The sequence below is a fragment of the Halichoeres trimaculatus genome, unplaced genomic scaffold (assembly GCF_033239565.1).
Source record: "Halichoeres trimaculatus isolate MK-OKI-2021-1 unplaced genomic scaffold, fHalTri1.1 fHalTri1_scaffold_17, whole genome shotgun sequence".
NCBI lineage: Eukaryota > Metazoa > Chordata > Actinopteri > Labriformes > Labridae > Halichoeres > Halichoeres trimaculatus.
In genome coordinates this window covers 27,831,608-27,854,337 of record NW_027437195.1, presented here as the reverse complement: position 1 = coordinate 27,854,337, position 22,730 = coordinate 27,831,608, and the positions used below count along the sequence as shown (strand labels likewise).

Below are 22,730 nucleotides of genomic sequence, written 5' to 3'. Positions count from 1 at the left end.
TACCTTCTTACACTTAGGGTTAAGGTTAGGAATGTGCTTGTTTAGATCTAGGTGGTACCATTAAACAGAGCCGAAAGGTACCCTTATCCAAAACTCTCAGACAGATCAGTCCTCCTCACTCATGCAGCAGCTCCTCTCAGAGCGTGGTCAAACTGGCCATCCATCAGAGCACACTTCAACCCTAAAGTTCATTTTGTTTAGCCAGCGTGACTGTAAATGCTTCAGTGAGGTTAGTTTAATGTGTGGTAGACTTCAAGCACGCGTGCAGCGAGCTTGATCCAGGACGTATGCTGCAACCTAAGAAGACGTCTACATGCAAATGAATCGTGCTAACACTCATCTCTTGTGGTCATTTTTGGTCCCAACCCCCGGATAGAGAAGGGTTATTTTGATGTTTAGAAAAAAATCAGAAGACGAAAGTTAATTTAAAGTTGTAATCAAGGAGTAATCAGTATACACTAGGGGTTGGCAAAAAAAACCAAACACGATATATCAGGACGTTTTGTTTGACAAAATCAAAATCAGGATTCTTTGTCAAAAATCTTTTTTTTTTTTTTATTCAGATTCTTCATTTCAGTCTTTGTTTACAAACCAGAGTGTAGTGCAGAGGGTAAATGTTTCTCTTTGACTCACATGATGTGCATTTTATGGTAAAATATGGCGCCTGATGTAGTTTGTCGACATTATCATCATCATTTGACTTTTTCCCATGGCCTGGTGTTACAAAAGCAAACTAAAAATTGCAAAAACATATTGAAGAATTGCAATGTAAATCTAATTGGCACCCCAACATCTTAATAGAATCGAATTGCAAGACTAGCATATCATTCCGGGCCTAGCTTATACTGGCCTGCTATTTGTTTGCAACTGTATTTTTGCATGGGCAATTTTCTGATATTTATTTTTTGTAAGAAAACTGCTAAAGTAGGAAAACCCTACAGCTGAAAATTTGGACTCAAGATTTTGTACTGAATAAAGCAACATTCAGGAACCGGTGCCAAAAACTTCTAAAAGATACCCAGCCCTAATGCTGTCATATCTGTGCATCAGTGTCAAGTAGCTTTTCCTTCAGACTGTCAACCTCAGATCAACACACTCCATGATGACGTAGTCACTGTTTGTACTGTGGGACTCGTCACTAGAGCAGGAGATCATCAGAGTTGATCTCCGGCTCTGGTGTTTATAGAAGGTGTACACCACAAGTTGTTTTACCAGGGACCAGCAAGAGTGACAGTGGTATAACTTTCTGATTATTCTTTATTATTGTGTCCTCTTTGATGTAGTAATCTCCAGTCCCCCTTTTTTTAGAAGTTTGTGCTGGAGGACTACAGAAACAACCAGGTTTAACTGAGTCCCCTGAATTCAGGTCACACCTTTTTCTGTGCAGCCGCCCTGTGGCTCTTAAGAGAGTTGCACCCTACCACATATAAACCCTCAGTTAGTTTTTGTGTCTTCCTGCCTTGCTTTCTCTTATTGAAGCAGCAGGAGGTCTGAGAGAGTAATGTTCACGGTAAAGACGGTTCTGGTTGGACTCAGTCCCAGACCAGCAGGGGGGGGGGTGCATACGGTTCCAGAGGCAGGGGTTTCAACTGGGAAAGTATGTGTACCTTATTGCTTTTTAGTGGTTAAAGCGGTTCAGGAGTGGTGACTCATCACTCTTACACACTCATCACACACACTCACGTGCATTTACTGCTGGGAACTTCCTGGAGGCTGTTCCCGCCTCCAGCCTCCCAGCACCCGATGATGTGATCTGCGGGGCCGCTGGAGGGTCATTCCCGACGCCTCCCTCTGCTCTCAGAATAACCCAGAACTGACATTTCATCTCCACTGCATGAGAAGTCACAGTGAAGGGAACATACACACACTTATGGTGAATCTGTGTGTGTTTGGGATAAGAAAAAGATTAGTGGATCAAAGACACAAAAACATGTGGGCTGAAGCTTAGTACGCCTGTGCCTCTGCATTTTTGTACGACCTGTGCCATAAGGAAACCTTTGAACTGGGGATGCTACGATACATTGTGGGACGGTTAGATTTCAATACAAATCAGCTGATATAAAAAATGATTGCTACGCCCCCATCTAAAAATAATACTAAAAAAAATTATAATCATGAATGTTAATTTTGATATAGTAATAATAATTATAAAAATAATAAAACAGTAATGATAAAAAAAATATAATAGTAATGATAATAATGATTAAAATAAAAATAATAAATGGATAATAAAATATAAAGATACTAAATTAAAAAAAAAAATCCCCTCAAGGTTAAATAAAGTTTTTTTTTATCTATTGTATTCTATTCTGTTTTATTCTAATCTTTTCTATTTTTTTTTGTTTAATTCTAGACAGCAAAGGCCTGGTTTTCCTTATAAAAAAAAGTGAATCCTAAACAAGTAACACATGCAAACCAGAGATTGTTTACTTGATGAGATCTTGTTTATTTGTTTTATCCATTTATTTATTTTGATGTAAGATTTGTTTAAAAATTACTTTTTTAGATGTATATTTTTTATTCAAGATAAAGTATAATTTCACTTGCAATTTAAAGAAAAGGACATACTTTGTTTTGCACAGTTTTCCAACCTTAGAGAATAAAAAAGGGAATTCTCTTTAAATTATTTAAAATACAAAAAAATGTATTGTGTATTTTTTATATATTTAAATAGATATGTGTAATTGTGTTTGTTTTAATTTTTGCTTTTACTGCATGGTTCGTGTTTTGCAGTTTCAGAAATCATCAAAAAAAAAAAAAAATCAGTCATATTTTGTTTGCAAGCTCATTCTGTCCTTAAAACCTTGAGAAAATTGCATCATTAACCCAGTATCTGAAATTGTATTGAATCATGAGTTGAGTGCATCGTTACATCTCTACTTCGAAACTGCTAACTTCTGGTTATGCCAAGATGAAACAAAACAAAGTTTTTTTTTGACATCTCATTCCAGGAAGAAAGGGAAACTAAACTTTTGTTCTAAACAAGATTTAGAAGTCCCAATCATACATTATTTTAGTATTTATGATTACGCTTCTTCAGCTTCACCCCAGATTACTCCTCTGTGCACAACATGACAGCTATTGTACTAACAGCTCTGAGACCTGCCCTGTCAAAGCCTGAAGGCAAACATGTTCAAAACCCTCTCTTCAAAGTCACTCGCCTAGGTTGGTGGACCTGTGCCTCAAAGTTGGTTTAAGTGTTTCTCTATAGCACAAAGTTTTTAATGTACCATTTCACTTCTTTAATTCCTAAATCTAATTCCATGAACTTTGGAAAGTAATAAAGTAAAGAATATTACAAGTGGAAAAGTTAGCCTGTCGCTATTGTTGGGATGTTATAACTCTCAAAGTAAACTCTGAACCATGTGAAGGATTTTTTCTTTATTTTTATCAAACATTACTCTCTCTTCTTAGGAAAGATGAAGGAAAAACCACAAACCTTTAATCCTGAAAAATGTCCCTGTCAGGAACCCAGAAGAGAAACTGAAACAAATGTGACTTAACCAGTTCTAGATTCCCTACCCATCGTATTAGTAAGCCCTGTGTGTCCACTGTTGTACTGTTGGTTTTTTCAGAGCTTATACACTTGTTTATTTTTTCAGGGCATTTTGTCTTTATTTGTTAGGACAGCTGGAGAGACGCAGGAAATGTGGGGAGTAGACAGTGGGGGAAGACGTGCAGCAAGAGGTCATGGCCAGGGGTCAAACCAGCAACCACTGCCATGAGGACTCTGGCCTCAGCTCACACAGGCTCTAACCACGTAGCCTAGAAGTCCCCTTTTTCAGTCAGTTTCATATCGAAATCATCATTGATAGAGGAAAGGGACACCATGGGAGCAGGTTTTATAATGTATCACCTGACAGAAACAGCCAATAAGGACTTTAAGCTAGAGTAGTATCCACCAACACAGTGGTCTGCAACCTTCACTTTCATTGGAGCCATTTTGCCTCAGCTCCCATGGACTGAAGTCATTCCAGAGCCACAAAATCTACTTTATCTTCAACATAAAGACTATAAGGTATATAAAATTCTGAACATTGTTAAAAGGTAGTAAAAAGTTACAAAAAAAGTTTTCTTTTTAATTAATTAAACAGTAAACTTGACGTCTAAGTTTTTGTTTTTCATAATTTTGCAAAAATTGAAAAAAAAGAAGAAATTGAACAAAGTTTTCAAAAAAATTTAAAAAGCGTTCAATACAATGGTTTTATTTATTTTTATATACATTTTTTAGTTTCAAAATATTCAAAAATTTAAGACATTTTGAAATTTATGAAATTTGTAAAAAAAAAATTTTATTATTTTGCAAAATTTTCAAAAAAACATTTAATAACTCAAAAATATGCAAGTATTTAACATTTTTAAAAAGTAAATGTAAAAAAAATGCAGAGTTCTCAAAAAAAAAAAAAAAAAATGCAAAAGTTTCACGAGTTTTGAAATTTCAAAAATTAAAAAAGATATTTACATAATTTTCAAAAATTATTCAAATTTCAAAGGCTGGCAAAATTTTCAAAAAAAAAAAGATTGAATATTTCAAAAGGGGGGGCATGGGAAGTTGGTGGGCTTTTGATGTAGGAGATGAAGTAGAGTGGTGGCAGGCTTTATTGCAAGATATGATGAATATTTAGTTCAAAAAATGTTAATGTGTGATTTTATTTAGTGTTAGCTTTTAATTATCAATTCCTTGTGTAAAAAATAGAAATTCTTTATTTCAGTTATATTTTTTTAAAGCTACAAGGAGCCACTGCAAAGGAGTCAAAGAGCCGCGGGTTGAAGACCTTTGCACAGGGTTTGGTAGGTCATCATATGTGAGGGCGAAGTGACCAAGCTGCTGTTTTTGATGTGTTTGTGAGAACTGGCTGGGCAAGCTGCTGCTTGTTCAGGAATGTATTGAACTACTGGGAATTGACTTTTCATTACATAGGCTCCAACAGCTTTGGGCAATCACCTGAACACTAACAAGACAGACATGAACCAAATTTACTGAAAAATCCTCCAGGTAGCAAAACAGTGCTGCACAGAGCTCAATTCAACATGCAATAACAATAACGGGAAATCATGAGTTATGGTTTGAATTAACTATAAATGTCTTAGTGGGACAACATGTACCGTACCTAATATTCAGACAACCATCATGTTCCTTCATAATGAAGGGAAACGTTTTTTCCAAGAATTTAATATTTAGAAATTGGTCCTAAAAGAGAATTTATGCATGTAAAATAAAAATAAACTTCCCAGCATTTAATAGAAATGTATTAAAACAAATCATTTCTTTTATAGTCTTCATACTGTGGTGTCCTTAAGGTAAAGATAATGTTGGGCAGAGATGCCTAACAGCAGCTCTTCCCCCATTTAATTACAACTAGAGGGGCTTGTTTACCAAAGCATTAAACTGGAACAGTTTTAATAGAGCTTTCTAAAAACTTAAGCTGTAACGTTTGATGGACAGCAGCTGTCTTTAAGGAGGAGTTATTTGGTTTAAATTGTCAGAAAAAGCTTCGCATGGGAACTGAAATCAAGAGAGAAACCTGTTTTTCTGCAGATCAAACTCAAGCATAAACCTTTGATACCAACTCCAAGCTATGAGCCGTGTTTGTTTTTCACGTTTCAAAAGGGCAAACTGCGAAAGGTTTTAGGTGTGGTTCAAATTCACAGGCGAGGATGAGCTAATAAAGACTAGCATTGTTTACACACGGAAGCTGGTTTCACACTGGTTCCAGTCCAATGTGGATGCTACAACAAGAGCAAAAACCAGTGAGAAGTTGTTGAAATGGATACTGATGATCTCATAACATACAACACCTTCAGCGACAAGGTCCATTATTTATAGACTGATATTTTCAATGCTTGCAACAATGGCTGCTGGGAAGTTGTCAGAAGAGTTTTTGCTCACTGAGTGATGAGTTATAAACATCTTTGCAGTGGTCAACTTTTTTTTATGTCATCTGGTTTGGACCCTGGTCTTCAGTTCAGCTCCCCTTACAGGTTTTCAATAGGATTCATGTGCAGGCCAGTCGTTAAGGTTCACTTTGGTTTTCTGGAGCTAGTTCTTCATCAGTAGCCAGCTAGTCTGTTTTAGCTCGTTGACCTGCTGGAAGACTCAGACCCAGTTATGATGCTGTGTAGCTCTTTAGAGGTAGACATCTTTCTCCCTCTGGTTTTCTTTCTAGAGTCCAGGTTGACTTTAGCTGTATAAAAAAATATAAAGTTAGAGAATTGAAAGCTGTTAAAGGGGTTGTGAGGAGTTTCTCTTGATCTTCAAAAAGTCTCTCTTCTGGGTATATGTCTGATTGTAATGCACACTGAAATTACATCATCAGCCCCAATATAGGTTATTTCGAAATGCTACTTCTTAGCATCCTGATCAGGTTGAGCAGGACTGGATTGATTTATGGCATGTTAAAGTCTCTATGACAACACCATGCCAGCTGACAAAGTTTAGTATGAAGAAGAGAAATCTTTCTTTTTCTCTGCTGAAAAAAAATTATGTGATTAATTTTGTAGCGATGGTGGACACTGGAGCCTAACTGTCAGACAGAAAAAGGAAAGAAGAGCAGAAGAAAGATAAACAGGAGAGAGATAGAGCACGAGCCGAAGGCTAAAACATGAGCTAAAGGCTAGAAAACAGGCTAAAAGCTAAACATGGGTTACAAGCAAAAATGCTAGCTAAAGGCTTATCCTGGCTAAAAGCAAAACCACCCAGGATGAAGGCTGAAACATGAGTTAAAAGCTAAATCACAGGCTAAAGGCTAAAACATGAGCTAAATGGTCAAACAAACTAGCAAAAGCATAAGATAAAGGCTAAAATGCTAGCTAAAGTCTAAAACACGGGTTAAACTGTTTGTGCTAATGTTGCGTCCAACCCACAGTCAGCAGTTATTCTGCAGTGGTCTGTTCAAACTTGAGAGTCTATCAATAAAATGAAGAGTGAGGTTACGTTAGCTCTGCTTGGTGAGGTTGGAGTTGGTAGATGAGCTCTGGCAGGACAGAACCAGGATTCACTAACGTTACACGTTACAGACACGTCTCAGAGCACCGGGCTGTGAGTAGAGAGAAATATAGCCGGCTACTAAACTACGGTACAAACTGACGCAGTTAGCTCGTTGACACGTTTCAAAGTGTAGCTCTACCTAACAGTTGATAAATACCTGACCTTGCGGAGTTGGATCTGATAACAAGTTGTTTTGAACAAAGAAGAGTAGAGTTAAAGCCAGGTCTTCATCACAGTGTGGGTCAAACTCCAGGCCAAAAGGTGGTGCTACAGTCTACTTGAAACAGAAAGTCCTCATAGTCCCTTTAAAATACGAAGATGCTGAAATAAAAAGGAAATAAAAAGAAATACAACCTAACACAAGATATAATGAAAAAATAATAAATAATCAACATCTAAGTTTATAAAATAAAGTGAAAATGAATCAGAGAATTGCTGCAGCTTCCCTTTTGAAACCATAAGTGTCAAGTCACTGTTTACCTACTTTACACTACTTGCTCAGCACTTAACGGCAAACAGACGTGTTAGCAAATAGCATTTAGCTGCTTAAGAGTGAAATATCCCCTACAGGAGTTAGAGGAGACGGAAAACGGAGCAAATATTGGCCTTTGATTTATACCGAGGCCAGAAATACCACTACAGGTGAATTATACAGTGACTCTGTGACTCCTGTGTGTGTGTATAAGCAACTGTTGCTTGCAGGTTTGCCTTACTAGCTTCAGAGAAATAGTTTTTCTATCGCCTCGTCTTTCATGGAGAATTCAGTCGAAACAACTTAATTCTGTTATTGAAAAGGTGCAGTCAGGAGCATCAAAACTAAAATTTACAACTGTAGTTTGTACTGTAAATGTAAATACGCTTTGTCAACTGAAGAGACTTAAACTCTGCAAACGTGAGTCGCCAGAAACCCGTCTCTGAGGCTTTTAGAGCCAGCAGGACAGGTCTGACACGACACTTGACCCCTGTCAGTCACTGGTCAGGCAGCCTGTAGGCACTTAGCTCTAATCCTTAGAAAAGCAGAGTGAGCACGTGAGACATGCATTGTTCTAGTGCCAGACTCTTACATGTCCTGCATGCTGTTCTGCTCTGCAACAAATCTGTCATGTTTATACAAAACTGAGAAAAGGAACTGAGAGAAATAAAACACATGGGCAACATTTTAAGGAGGAAGGCAGTGAGCATGAGACAAGTTTTCAAACTGTTTTCATAAACACCTGACACAACTGCTTTGTGAGTAACTTTAGGTTGGATTTCCAACAGTTTTGCAGGAATATGCAAAAAAGTAGTGAGCGCAACCACCTGATTGTGTTTATGCTTTCAGAAGACCAACATTTAAATCTTTATCTTTACACTCAGAAATTTAATTGACTTTTTGCTAATCTGTTTTATTTATTTATTTATTCTTTGAACGTCTTTTTTTTATTTCATTGAGATATACATATGTGTGCCTTTAAATTCAAAGCCAAAAATTGAATATAAAATGTATGGAAAAAAAAAGAAATACTAGATAATCCCTTCAAAAAGTGTTAAAAAAAGAAAGTACAACATCTAAAATAGAAGACATAAGAATTAATTGAAAAAAAACAATTAATTGAAAAATAAATATAATAAAATTAAAAAAAACATTGAAGCAAAAAATCAAATAAAAAGTGTGTAGGGAAAAAAACAACTCAATATTCCTTTCAAAAAGTGTTAAAATAGTAAGTACATAATCTAAAATAGAAGACATGAAAACAATTAAAAAAAATAATGAATTGAAAAAAAATTATAACAATAATAAAATTAAAAAAAAAAATTAAAGCCAAATATACTGAAAAAGTGTTTCAAATAGAAAATAAAAACCTAAAATAAGAGACGTAGGAATTAACTAAAAAAATAATAATTATTAAAAAAGATAATGATAAAACAAAAAAAAAATTAAAGCCAAAAATCGAATAAAAAGTGTGTGCGAAAAAAGAGAAATACTAAAAACTCCTTTCAAAAAGTGTTAAAAACAGAAAGTACAAAATCTAAAATAAAAGACATTATAATTTATAAAAAATAATAATTAATTAAAAAAAAGTAATAATAAAATAAAAAAAAAAATGTAAAGCCAAAAATTGAATAAAAAGTGTGTGGGGAAAAAAAGAGAAGTACCAAATACTCCCTTCAAAAAGTGTTACAAAATAGAAAGTACAAAATCTGAAATATAAGACTTAAGAAAGTACAAAATATACAAATAAAAGAAAGCAGGAAATGGAAGCATAATAGTAACATGAAATTGACTGCAAATATAAAATAAATAATATAATATATAGTATAAGAAATACATTTTTGCCTAATGCATACAGTTTGAAGTCTGCAGCTGCACACATTAGCTTCAATTCACAGCACTTTTTCCACTCTATTGAGCTTAATTTGACACCGTACCCCAGGTGTACCCAGGAGTCATCATGCTAACAAGACCTGACATTCCAGGCTGTAGCAAAATGAGGGAGATGAAAACAAGTGTAAATCCAACCTCAAGGCTTCAACATGACACTTCATGCATCTACAGGTGAGATGTAATAAGCTGCCACATGTTCCCCACTCTGTCACCGCTGTAAATATTTACTGAACATGCTTTTTAATGCAGCCATATTGCTAACTAGACTTTACCCGTCGTGTCACCTGAGTTGCAGGTTCGTGGTGTGTGAGAACTCCTGAATAACCCTGGAGGTATTAAGCGCCCTGGCTCACTGAATGACGCATTTGCCCCCAAAGCCCGTAACAGTTCTTATGCAAAGCAGACCCACCGGCCATACCACACACAGTGATGTTATATTTGCTGGCTTATGCAAATGACTGACCTTTCACAGAACATTTACATCAGGGTGGGAAATTAACTTTGTGATCCTCTATGTCTGGAACAGCTTTCTATAGGCAGAAAAAATCTGACATGAAACAGAAACTTATAGTTAAATATGTTTTAATTTGAGACTGACGGTCAAAAAAACAATGGCTGAAAAGTTTGTGGAATTTTCTTGAGTCATGTTCACTAATGACCTTTTTATCCAAGTGTGGCTTTGGCAATTGCCATCGCCAGTTAAACAAAAAATAAAATGAAAAAATAAATTATTATTATTATTATTATTATTATTATTATTATTATTATTATTATTATTATTATTATTATTATTCATTTATTTATTTATTTATTTATTTTATTATTATTATTATTCATTTATTTATTTTTTAAAAATGTTTTTATTATTTTTTTTACAAATGTTGCACTGAATATGGAAATAATAAAAAATAGGAAAAGAAAAAAAAAACATACAACACACATGTAAGGTGCAAGACAGTAAAATTACAGCAATTTTTTTTTTGCTGGTATTGTTTTTAAGCAGGTGTTTAAGACAGGGCTCCCTAATCTTTCATGGAAATAATGAAAAGACATGACACATATAGTTTTTTTTTAAAATCATATCAAAATCGAGGTACATCAAAACAGTATAAGTGCAAAATAAGGGATCTGAAAGTAAATGATAAAAAATTCCTCCATTTATCCTTAAATAAGCTGTGTTTACCTTTGGACGTATAATTATGATTATTTTTTATCTAAAAAATAAAAATAAGAAAAAACTGACAAAACAAAAAACCCCACACTGGGCGTCCTTTCCCAAAGGTCATCCAGCTAAACCCACGAAACGCGGGTGACATCACCTCTTTGTTGTTATCGTGCATGATCTGAAGACCTAATGTGAGTGCCCTCGAGTCAACCCAGGCAAACCTGTTTACCGTTGCTCTCTGCTCTCCAGGGGTCTGACCTGTTACATCAGAACAATTGGCTGTGAAGTAACATTGCCTATAGGATGCATTGAAGGGGTCATAGAGAGGAGACAAAGGCAGACCTGGTGCATAATTTAAAAAGAGCAATTTTGAGAGTCATTCAGATGATTATAATGTAAAAATGATGGATTCGTTATATAATATAATAGTCAGTGTTGAATGTGTTGAAGGGATGAGCCATGGTGGTGTGTGTAGCAAGGCTTTCAGAGATGAAGACATTTAAGCCAGACTTGAATCCTCCCAGGCAGCATGAGCTCATTTTCTGGACAGAGTTTGTTACCTGTCATCATGCATGGCTGGAGATTGCAGTTTCTGAAAGACCAGCATCAGCCCGGATCTGGTGCCAGTCTGTGTCACTTTAGCAGGGTTTGATGGACTGTTCTGTGCTCTTTGCCAACCTTTTTAGCTTTCTGACCTGCTCTTCTCAGATAAAATCAAGGAGAAGTTTTGATGCCCTGGTGTGTCTGCTCCATAGCAGCACCGTATTTTATACACTGTAAAAAAAATGTCACTATAAAATAGAACAGTAAATTACTGTCAGCAGAAATGTCCAGTAATTTCCTTTAATGTAAAGTGCACGTACTGTAGTTTAAAATAAGAGCAAAATACGGACAACCCTGCTCTCAGTATGTTACTGTTATTTTTATGTTACTGCTAGCCTACTTTTGATGGATGTCGGAGCAGGGACAGGCTAATTTACTCGGAACAGATCAAGCAGGACAGGAAGTTGTGCACAGAAATTCCTCCAAAATTGCCGTTGACTTGCCAAACGAAACTTACTGTGTCAAATCCAGATTGTACGTAGCTTGACATCAACAAAACTTAGGGATGTTGGATACCACCCATACCAGTACGAGTAATCACTCTTGAGTACTCACCGATACTGTCTACAAGGGGTTGGAGAAAAATACGAAAATGGATAAATCAGGATTGTTTGGCAAAAAAACATTTTTTTTTTCAAATTTAAATTCTTCATTTCAGTCTTTGTTTACAAACTGGATTGGAAAACATTTGCCACTTTTCTCCACCAGAGGGTGAAATGTATTTCCCTGACTGTGAAGTGCATTTTATGGGAAAATATGGCTCCTGATGTAGTCTGTAGACGTTTTCATTATCAATCAATCAATCAATCAAACTTTATTTGTAAAGGACTTTTCATACAGGGTTTTGTAATACAAAGTGCTTCACATGAGAAAAGATAAAATAAAATAATAAGTGGAATAAAAAGCAGAGATTGCATAATTACATAAAATGAAAACATAAGACCCCCACAATCCCCCCCACCCCCAAACCATATTCAACATACACACTCACTTACTGAAATACATGAAAACATGAAAAGGAAATTCTGATAGAGAGCAGAATAAGAGGACTGAGGAAACGCCATCTTGTATTAAAAATGAGGAAACACAGGAGCTAAAAGTAATATGAAACTTAAAAATACTCAAAAATACTCGAAAATACTAGAGGGTAAGATAAATAAATGAGTAAATAAATAAATAAATAGATAATATAAAAGTTAGATAAATAATATTGTAAAATGAGATTGTGTAACATCAGGTGTGTAATAAAATCAGCTAAAATTGGAGAAGCATTTAACAAAAAATAAAATTCAAAGTAAAAAAAAAAAAAAAAACAGTACACAAAATAAAATAAAAATCTGATTGAAATGTAGTAATAAAACAAAATAAATCGGTTAAAAGTTACATATAACATAAAATAATATTATCATCATTTAACTTTTTCACATGATCTGGTGTTAAAAAAGCAAACTAAAAATCACAAAAATCCTAGAAATTGAAGGATCACAATTTATATCAAATCAGCACCCCAAAAATCGTGAAAGAACCGAATTGCAAGAATAGCATATAGTCCCAGCCCTGATAAGTATCGATACCACTGTTCCTTTGCTACAAATAATTTCATTTAACAGTGATCGATAATTTTGAACAAAGACAGCTCAATCACTCTGATATTAACTGCAAAATAAAACACAAACAACTCTCTGAGTTTACAAATTGTTTTTAGTCAGTTAAAAATAGTGCAAAATAAAACTAACAACTGCCTTAGTTGAAGTATTTTTTTTTAATAAACTGTACAAAATAAGATAGATTAACTGTTAACTCTCCCTGGTTCATTCATTTGTATGAACAGAGCCTGACACATATTTGTTGTAGTGTCAAACCACAGCAATAGCGCCAACTACTGGCGGGGAAGACTTAGTCGATCTAAGATATTTTTCCCTTAAGTATTGACTGCTGGTATTGGCAGCCTTCATGAGTACCGATACCTTGAAATGAGGCTAGTATCAGCCCGATAATGATACCAGTACTCGCCCATCCCTAACAAAAACCATCATGATGAGTGATTCCAGACCAGGAGTCAACAGGTTTGAGGTTTTACAGCCTAACATGAACCAGGAGAGGATCATCATTTAACACACTGTGTAACAGCTACAGAGCGAATGCTAATCTGACATATTCCCAACGTTACTCAGCCTTGAATAAAAAAGTAGCATCAACTTGATGAAGTTTGTTCTTTTTTGAAGAGAGTACAGAAATTTGTAAAAGAACCATGTTAGGAAAAAGCTTCTTCTGGGGTTTGTCTCAATCGAAGTTGGTGCTTGCTCGTTTGTTTCAGTATGTTCAGAGTGTTTTTTACCTCAGGCTGAGATTCAGGGGGTTTATTCATTGAGCGCTGAGCAACACACACCGTTTTACACATGCAACATACAAAGGTCAAGTGTGTGATGCCCTGGGCATGCCTTCAGAGCATTTTGTGGTGCCAAGGATGATGTGTACTTCTTTTTTTTTTTTTTTGCTTCAGTTTTTTAAAGCAAAGTCACTAGGAAAAAAAAATGACTCAAGGTGCTTTAAAGTCTGAGAGGTTTTTACACATAAAATAATTCTGGGACATAAATAACAAAAAAACAGAGAATTTGATTTAATTTTGATTTTCTTCCTGCTGTTTCTGGGGACCTTCGCTGACAGGAAAGGGGAGTAGAGCTTTAAAAAGAGGTGTATATAGTAGAAAGCACACTCTTTGTTCATTTTTAGTCCAGCTAAGTCAAAGCCCAGGCCAGTTTATGTTCACACACACAGATGTGAATGAGATCATGTAGAGAAAAGCTTACATGGAATTAGTTTGCTCAGTCTAAGTGATGTGACAAAGCAAAGGCGACCAGGTCAGTTTGTATGACTTCAACAGGATGACATGTTGCATGTGCTGCGTTGGGGAGGTGTGTCCTGACGTGCGGTCTGCCTGGCTGCATGCTGCCTCGCTATAGGCTGCTGCTGCCTGGTGAGCTGGGATGGAGGAGCGGAGCGGGAAAAGAGGAGGCACTAGGACCCAGCGGCGCGGCAGCGAACAGGCAGGCAGAGCGGGGCTGAGTCACTGCATGTGTCTGAGAGGCAGTCAGAAACAGAGCAGAGCCAGGGAGCAGAGGTGATCTCACACTCATCAGCACAGGATAACACAACCATGATGGGTTGACTTGGGGGGGAAGGCGGTTGGAGAGAGGAAGTGTGCGTTTGCCACCACTTGCTCAGCCATGGAGACCAACAAAGTTCTTCATTTCGTGCCTTCGGGTAAGTGAATCCAAGCTCTGAGATCTGCTCCTCAGCTGAGCACGACACAGCGTTCAGTGGGAGAACCTTGGGGTTCCCTACCTAGTGAAACCTGAGAACCCCTCTGTGCAAAAACATGTGCAGCACACCTCCACTTCCACTCTGAGGGACGGCAGATGTTTGGCAGTGCATGTGTTCCTCCGTACATACTTGGTGTTTTTTCTGTTTGCGCTTTCTGTGTACTTAGGCAATGTTCTGTTTGTGACAGAATCCTGTTTTTATTTTTTCCAGAGGAGGAGGAGGAGGAGGGGTCCTGGAAGCCTTGTTGAGCTCTCAGAAATGCAGATGTTTTTCTGCCTTTTTTTTTTTTTTAAAGCATACGCATTTGCCGTTTTTCTTTTTCCTTCTTCCTCCTCTTGTTTATGTCTGGTATGCGACACCAGGGGTTCCTGCGATGTGTTTCCTCCAGTTTAGGAGCTGAACCTTGAGGAAAGATTGCATCTAAAAAGCCACTGAAGGCGAGTTTACCTGTCGAGCGCAGACAGCTGGAATGCAGAGGAAGCCCGGGCGCATAATGCACTTTCTCATGTGTTGCACTGACGGATCTCGTGCAAGCGCTCTGTCGCTAGACAGAGAGCAGCACACTGTATTTGTGTATAGTGGGTGTGCGTTTGTGCATGTGTTTCCATGTATAAGAAATGGAGGGGGAAGAAAGAAGTGCACACACACATTTGGGCATCTCTTATGTGTGTTTGTGTGTGTTTGAGCGCCTTTCCAACTGGTGTGTGTGTGTGATAGACAGAGACAGATTAGTGTTGGTGACTTCCCCCTTCACCCAAAGTCCTCTGGGAGACCGGAGCCCATTTGAAGGTGTGATGCGGCTGCCTCCTCACTTTCATTTTGTCTGGGGAAGGCAGAGCGGGATACTGCGTCTCAATGTGTGTGTGTTAGTGTGTGAGAAAATTCATGTGCAGGAACATAATATGAGCTCTAATTACATGTCATTATTTGTACCGCACATATCTGTGTGTATAGAGTGACGTGTGGGGATGTATCTGTGTTTGTGTGTGATTTATAATTGTCAGAGTTCAGTCGTGCTCTCATGAGAATCGCGAAAGTGTGTGTGTGTGTCATGCACCGTGCGCACTAACTACACCTCAGTGTGTGTTGGGCTGTGATGGACGCTGCTGTGGCTCGTCCCCTGAAGAGTAATTTGTATTCATTTGCTTAGAGCTGATTAGAGGCGGGAGAGGACAGGTTTGATCCCTGCAGCAGAACAATTTGCTTGTGTGATCAGGAAGGGATTCAGGAGGTTTGTTAGCAACCACAGGAGAGGTGGAGGTATGAAGAGGGTGGGTATTGATGGAGAAAAATCCGATCTGGTTGTGTTTTATTGAGTGCTCCTTTTATGAACTTTATCATTGTGTAATTTAACCTCGCAGTCAATGCAGGTATTTAGATTCAAAAGCCCCTGAAGGCAAACACAAAAAAAAATATCTGCAGGAATTTGATGCAGTTATTGATCAGCCCCGGTGACTCAACAATTACTTTTCTGGAGGATTGGATTCCTTGTTTCTAAACTCACTCCACTGCCCTCTGGATTTGCAAATAAAGAGATGCTTTTGCTCCTGCGCAGCACCTTTCAGCATCCATCACAGGAACATGACGTCCATCACAACACTCACATGTCAGAGGTAGTGATAGTGTAACGTAAACTGTTCTCATTTCTTTCACCACCTCTGCGTGTTGGAAAAGCCTTATTGCAGCATATTGTAGGCAGTCTTCCAGATTGTGTCATTATCAGAGCAACCTGCTGACAGGTGAAGGAGCAGCTGGCGCTGTGGGAGGAGGGCAGGAGATATGTGATTCACTTTATGGAGCTGTAAATTACCACGGAGCCCCAACACATGATTAAACAGAGTAATGATACTGCAGTGAGCCTCTGGATTAATGCACAGTTACTTCATTCACTGCCTCTTTAACATGCAGCATGGGAACATGTATGAACTGTTGCAGTGAGGTCACTAAAGAGTGTTTTTGTTAGATTATACAAACAAATCTCATATTGTAAAGAGTCATAATTATCTCCATTAAAAGGATTATGTTTCATTAAGTTTGCTCGTCAGCGGGATTAGAGAAACTACTTCCTGTTTGTTGTTAAACTTGACAAAGTAGCTCTGACGTGTTTTGCATACACTGGTTTGAATTTGACTCGTGTGAAGATTTGTTTCTCCTCAGCATTATCCCTTGACACGGCTGCATATTAAATCACTCTTAGTATTTGATAGTGAAACATATGCAGATGTATTTTAGATGTAAAGTATGAAAAATGTTTCAATAGACACTCAGTGCACAGCTGAAATAAGACGTATGAAAATATAGGCACGTCACAGGCGTAGCTATTGGTAGCAGTCGTGCTGCCTGAGTCTATGCAGTAGAGACTGTGAGGGATTCTGGGAGAATCTAAGCGGAGTCGGGTGACAAAAATAATATTTTTTTGTTTCTTTCAAGAGTCTGATCTCTTTTTGACTCCACCTCCCGACACATTTTACTTTCCCTGAAAAATATACACAAGAACGGCAGCGGTCAATCATCGTTAAACGTGACGTAAAACTTTGTTTTTAACCTCTTATAACAAACGAAAACAAAACTTTTCAGAAAAAAAGAGGACTTGGATAAAAGACATACAAATGGTATCTTCAAATCACCACAACAATTGGACGTGAGAAACATTCCGACGAAATTTTTTATAGTTCGACCTCAGCCCATCTGGAATGACTGGAGTGCCGGATTTTTTTTTACCTATACTGCATCCAGCCACCAGGGAGAGCAGTTTTTGTGGCAACATCACTTAGAGCTGAGCAAGATGACGTTTTTTTCTTTTTTTTAGTCTATGGCGCAGATTTATTCCAATTGCAATTTTTCACTACAGCCTGTATCAGGAGCCATCACACGTGGGTAGGATGATAACTGAAAGAACTTAGCATCTGGTGGTAGAAACCAACAGAGTAACTATAAGGAGAATGAGGAAGATGAAGAGGAGGAGGAAGTGCAAAAGGCTGCTGATTCTGTAGCTGGTCTCAAAGTAGAAAATGTTATTTTCAGTAGAAAATGTCTTTTTAGATTTACTCTGAGCCACGTTCACATGACCAGTCAAGAAAATGTCTTATTTTAAGTTATTTAAAGACGAAAATTAAGTCTGAATTGCAGATTTTTTTTACTTGTTACAAGCAATTTAGACCTTGTTTTTGTCTTTAAATAACTTGAAATTAGACATTTCACTGGACTGAACAGTTCAATGTGACTCACATCAAGTAAAAAAGACCATTTTTACTTAAGATAAGACAAAAAGACTTGATAAGATTTCAGTTTTTTGCAGTGGCAGGGACTGAGCAGCCTGCACAGTCCTGTGGTTACCTAGTGGAGGTTTATTTACGACAGTTCAGAAATTAAGTTGACACACTTAATGTCCTTTAACAGGGAGAACTTCAGGGAGCTATTTATTTTCTGAAGTTTTCATTAAACTTTAAAAGACATGCTATTGAACGTAGGAGCTGTTTGATTCTATTACGATTTTTGGGGTGCTGATTCAATTTAAATTGCGATTCTTCGATATTTACACTTTTTCTAATTCTTAGTTTGCTTTAACACCAGACCATGAGAAAAATTTAGATGATGATGTTAATGTCCACAGACTATATCATGAGCTATATTTCCCCCCAAAAAATCATCGCGAGTCAGAGAAACATTTCGCCCCCTGCTGGAGAAAAGTGGAAACTTTTTTCTTATCCAGTTTACAAACAAAGACTGAAATGAAGAGTTTGAGTTTGAAAAAATAAAATATTTTTTGACAGAGACTCCCAATTTTGATACTGCCAAACAGAAAATCCTGACATATCCCACCCCTAGCAGCTTTTTAACAAACATATTTTTGTGTTTTATTCAACCTGTATTTGAACAGGTTGGTCCCATTGAGATTAAAACCTCTTTTTCAAAGGAGACCTGGCACAGTCAGCAAAACACAACAACTGTTAAAACAACCAAGCCAAAACACTGACATCAGATAGAGCCTACCTTTTTCATTTTAGATTGAAAGACATTTAAGGAACCAGCTCCTTGAGCTTGAAATTGTTCTGCTACTGTTTCCATGATAAAGGTGCAGTGAGAAAGTAGAGACTGCGTGGTCATTTACATATGCTTAAAAGCATTTAAACAAAGCCAAGTGCTGGAGTTTGTATTATTCAAAACATTGACACCAATATTTTCTCTTTTACTGTAAATGAATATTGGCCTCCTTGTCGACCAATAATCGGAAATGGTATGTTGGAAATTTGAGTAATTTTCGAATAGTTACAACAAAAAACGAAAAGTGCTTTTGCTTGAAATGCTCCAATATTCAAGATTAGTGAATGCAACTGCTTCTTGGGGGGGGATTTCCAGCCAAATATAGGAAACTAGAAAAACACTCAGAGAGCGCAGACCTCCACCAAGAATATTGTGATTGTGACACAAAACTTTAGTCCTGCTTTAATGTTATACTCCCGTTCAGCAGACTGTCTGCTACAATTTGGTATTAGTTGCAGATTTGTACGATAATTTGTTACCCAACAGTGTTAAAAATTATGATGACCCAGTATCTTAGTATCGAGAATATTGCCAGGATCTGGATCTTATTTTAACATCTGTCAGAAATTATGGTGACCTTGTCTTGTATTGTTTTGCAAAGCAATCCAACCATTTATGGTGGAGTTATATACACATATGGTGGAAACGGCCCTATCTCACAATGATAAAGAATCCTTTAAAAAAGTCCTGGATCTAGACGGTGATCCGGATCACCTCCAAAATTATATCACTTCTTCCTTATCCCATTTTGAAGATTTCCTGAAAATTTCATCAAGATCGGTTTGTTACTTGTTGAGTTATGTTGACAAACTCTCCCAAAAACATAACCTCCTTGGCGGAGGTAGTGGCGCATGAATACTTGAATACTTTAAGGCTCTATTCAGCAATAGTGTCAAAAGCCTCATGATAACAGTTATTTAGTCTGAATAAAAAGTAGTGATGTGAAATCAATCTGCAGAAGTTCATGAATTTACTTCTTCCTGTTGAGAATGAAGCGTCTTATAGCATCAGTACACAACATGGACGATACTTTTAGCGTAACTCGAGGTATTTGAAGGTTTTGTGGGTATCGACCGACCTGTCAACAGCAGAGAAAAGACGACGAGATGAAACCAGTGAGAGATGTTGAAACAGAGTCAGAGAGACGTCGATTCACGAAGCAACCACAAACCACAACACAGTGTGGGCCTTGGCAGGGTTACAGGGCTGGCTTTGGGTTTGTATTGTTTAGTTCGACATCTTCTGTTAGTGGTGAAAGGAATTGGAGGATATAGAATCTATTGTGTTGCTACGAGTCTTTTTTTTTTTTTTTTTTTGTGCTTTCTTAGGTCATATAGAGGCAACACCTTGAATTTCAGTTCAGAGCTCCTCAGGGGAGATCATCAGCGGAGGATTTTCTCAGTTTTTCAATAAATTGACAGACAGAGCTTAGTGTTATTTCTGCCGACTTTTCTACACATCTCAGATGAAGTATCATAATTACAAGATAAAACAGAAACTCCCCGGCGTGCAGCCAGCAGGGCGTCAGACTGCAGGTGTGACAGGCAGGTTGGTAATCAGCGCCGCAGCCGTGACCTGCAGAGCTGAGATGTATCAGTATGGACGACATATAGTGGCGGTGTGAATTAGTAGTTCGACCATGTGGAAGTGAAGGTGTGTGTGAGTGCGAGAAGATGGATGACATGTTCCTGTGTGTAAGCATGCGCCTGCGTGTGTGTGTGTCCTGTAGATGTGACAGTGATCTCTGATCAGTATTCACCGCTGGCAACAGATCTCAGAAGCTTCCAGGCTTCGAGCACGGCCATCTGGGCAGAGGAGAAACACACACACACACAAGTAAAAAACACACATGCACACACATTATTATACAGCACTACACACAGAAATATCACAAAAAGACAAGACAGAAACACACACGCACAAGCAAATTCACACATCAGCATTTTTTGAAAAATTCTCACACACACACACCAATTGATTTGCACGACACCAACTGCTGTCCATACACACTGCGCGTAATTATACACACACAACTCATTCTATCTCCATAATTTGTGGGTTTACACACGCTAAACAATTATGTAGATGTGTCAACATAGACAGTCATCATGCACAGTTCAAGGAACACAGAACAGAGACGACCACAAGCTCATTACATCTCTCTATCACACACACACACACACACTTCCTGTCGTATATATCTGTCTTTCTGCATCTTTGTTTCTTCCTTTCTTCTCCCTCCCTCCCACACACACACATTTACATACAACTTTTTTTTTATTCTGAATTTATAAAACACTCAGACGCTGACAGGTGTGTGTTTACGGGTGAAGGAAAAAGTAAACAAGCTGAAATACTTGAGCGCTGTAGAAGTGTCTTAAGCAGAGTGCGAGTTGTTTTCTGCATAATCAGGCCTGCAGTGCTCGAAGTGTGATGAAAACACTTCCTGTCATTTAGCCGGCAGTGGAGTCAAAATAACTCTGATGTCTTCAGGGTCGAGGTGATCGCTTTTATTATACTTTAAATCTGATTTGCTCAGCTTCACTGATGCCAAGTTGGTCAGTGAGCTCAACTTCTGACAGTTAATATGCCAACATTTGAGCTTCCTGCTGCACCAAGGTCAAAGTGGGTCATTTGGGTGATATTTCACTTTCATTTATTACAGAAAGTGAACAGGTTCCATCATTTATTTAGCTAAAAATGCAAATCATGTGTGGGAATTTGCAGTTTTTGTGCTGTCTGATTTCTCAAATGTCAAGTCTGCTCTTCAAAATTGACACTATGATACATGTTTGTGTTTATTTCAAGTTTTATTTGTTTAAAACAATCATGAAAATATGACAAAGCTGTTTTAAAAACTATTTAGCCTCAACCGTGTTACCCATCGAAAAAAACCCTATAAATCAGCAATGGTTTGCTACGAAGTCACATGACCCAAATCAGCTGAGGTCCCATCTTTTTTGGTGTGAACCTTGAAGAAAGTGTGTCATGTTTCAGCTCCTCCTCATCAATATTTCATCGGAATGATTGTCTGTACATGGGGCGCATTAACTGTTCATCAACTGTGTTACAAACATTTTCTGCTCTTCTTACTATAGATGTTATAAATAGGGATGCACCGCTTTGAAAATTTTGGCCGATACTGGTACCGATATTAGGGATGTCCTGAGATAACATTTTCACGTCCGATACGATACCGATACTGCAGCATTGAGTATTGGCCGATACCGATTTTAATCCAACACGATATCAGCATTAAACATGGATACTTTTATTACTTATTTTGTAGTATGTCTGTCATGTTAGAAAAGGCTTGATTAAGTGATATTATTCAAACAAAGAACAGTAGTCAGCAACAGTAGATATGAGGAAAAACTGACCCATTTATTATTAACCAATGGGTAACAGAAACTGCTTGTATCTGAGATTTTAGATGCATTCTGATACGATACGGATACTTGTTTTTTGCTGATATCAAACCGATATCCAATATCAATATGGGACTGGGACACCTCTAACTGATATTGATATTGTTGTTAGGGTATGGGTGACTGATATCGATATTGGTAAAAAAGACAAATGCAAAAAAACAAAAACAAACTGAGATGATGTGTTGAGGTAGTTCAAAGAGAAAGAGCGGCACAGATGTGAGAGAAGACGACCATGGAGAGGATCAAAGGGTGGAGCGCCCAGGAAGAATGCGATCAATGTTTTTTCTGCTTTTTGGATCAAAAACAGGAAGAGAGACATAAAAGAAGAGAGTCCATTCTTCTGAGTTAGTTTTGGTGATTACATAGTCAGAGATGTTGTTCAAGATGCTCTGAAAACAGCCAGAAGCTAACGAGTGAACATCCGCCGATACTGATAACATATCGGCTGAAACCGATATTGATTCTGATTACAGTATTGGTACTCAAAGGTACCAATTTTTGGTACTATTTGTGGTACATAGTAAAAAATATAAATTTGTGTATTAATAAAATATAGATATTTTTTCAATACCATACAATACCAGCAATATATACCAATAACATATTTATTTCTCAGTTTATAACCTTGCAATGCTGTGACCATGTCCAGCATGGAAAATCGCCTACTCTTCCACTTCCTCACAGTCACAAGGATGCATTTAGGTACCTAAACATGGTACCTTTCGGTTTACATGAAGCACTACTCAGTACTTACATAGTAAAAAATATAAATTTGTGTATTAATAAAATATATATATTTTTTCAATACCA

General features: G+C 37.4%; 1 protein-coding gene across 5 annotated transcripts in view; it reads left to right on the top strand.

Moving 5' to 3' along the window:
- slc4a11 (solute carrier family 4 member 11) overlaps positions 1 to 22,730 on the top strand; it is a 176,548-nt gene that overhangs the window by 18,428 nt on the left and 135,390 nt on the right. Inside the window, exon 1 of one of the 5 annotated variants that reach the window (XM_074692076.1) lies at positions 14,183 to 14,385. The exons of 3 other annotated variants lie outside the window; for them this stretch is intronic. Coding sequence is in view for 1 of the 2 variants with exons in the window: in XM_074692074.1 (XP_074548175.1) it covers positions 14,349 to 14,385 (37 nt within the window). In the remaining variant the exon portion in view is untranslated. Of the gene's footprint in view, positions 1 to 14,182; positions 14,386 to 22,730 lie in introns of those variants that run through there. One more of the 5 variants, XM_074692074.1, reaches the window with a different exon arrangement.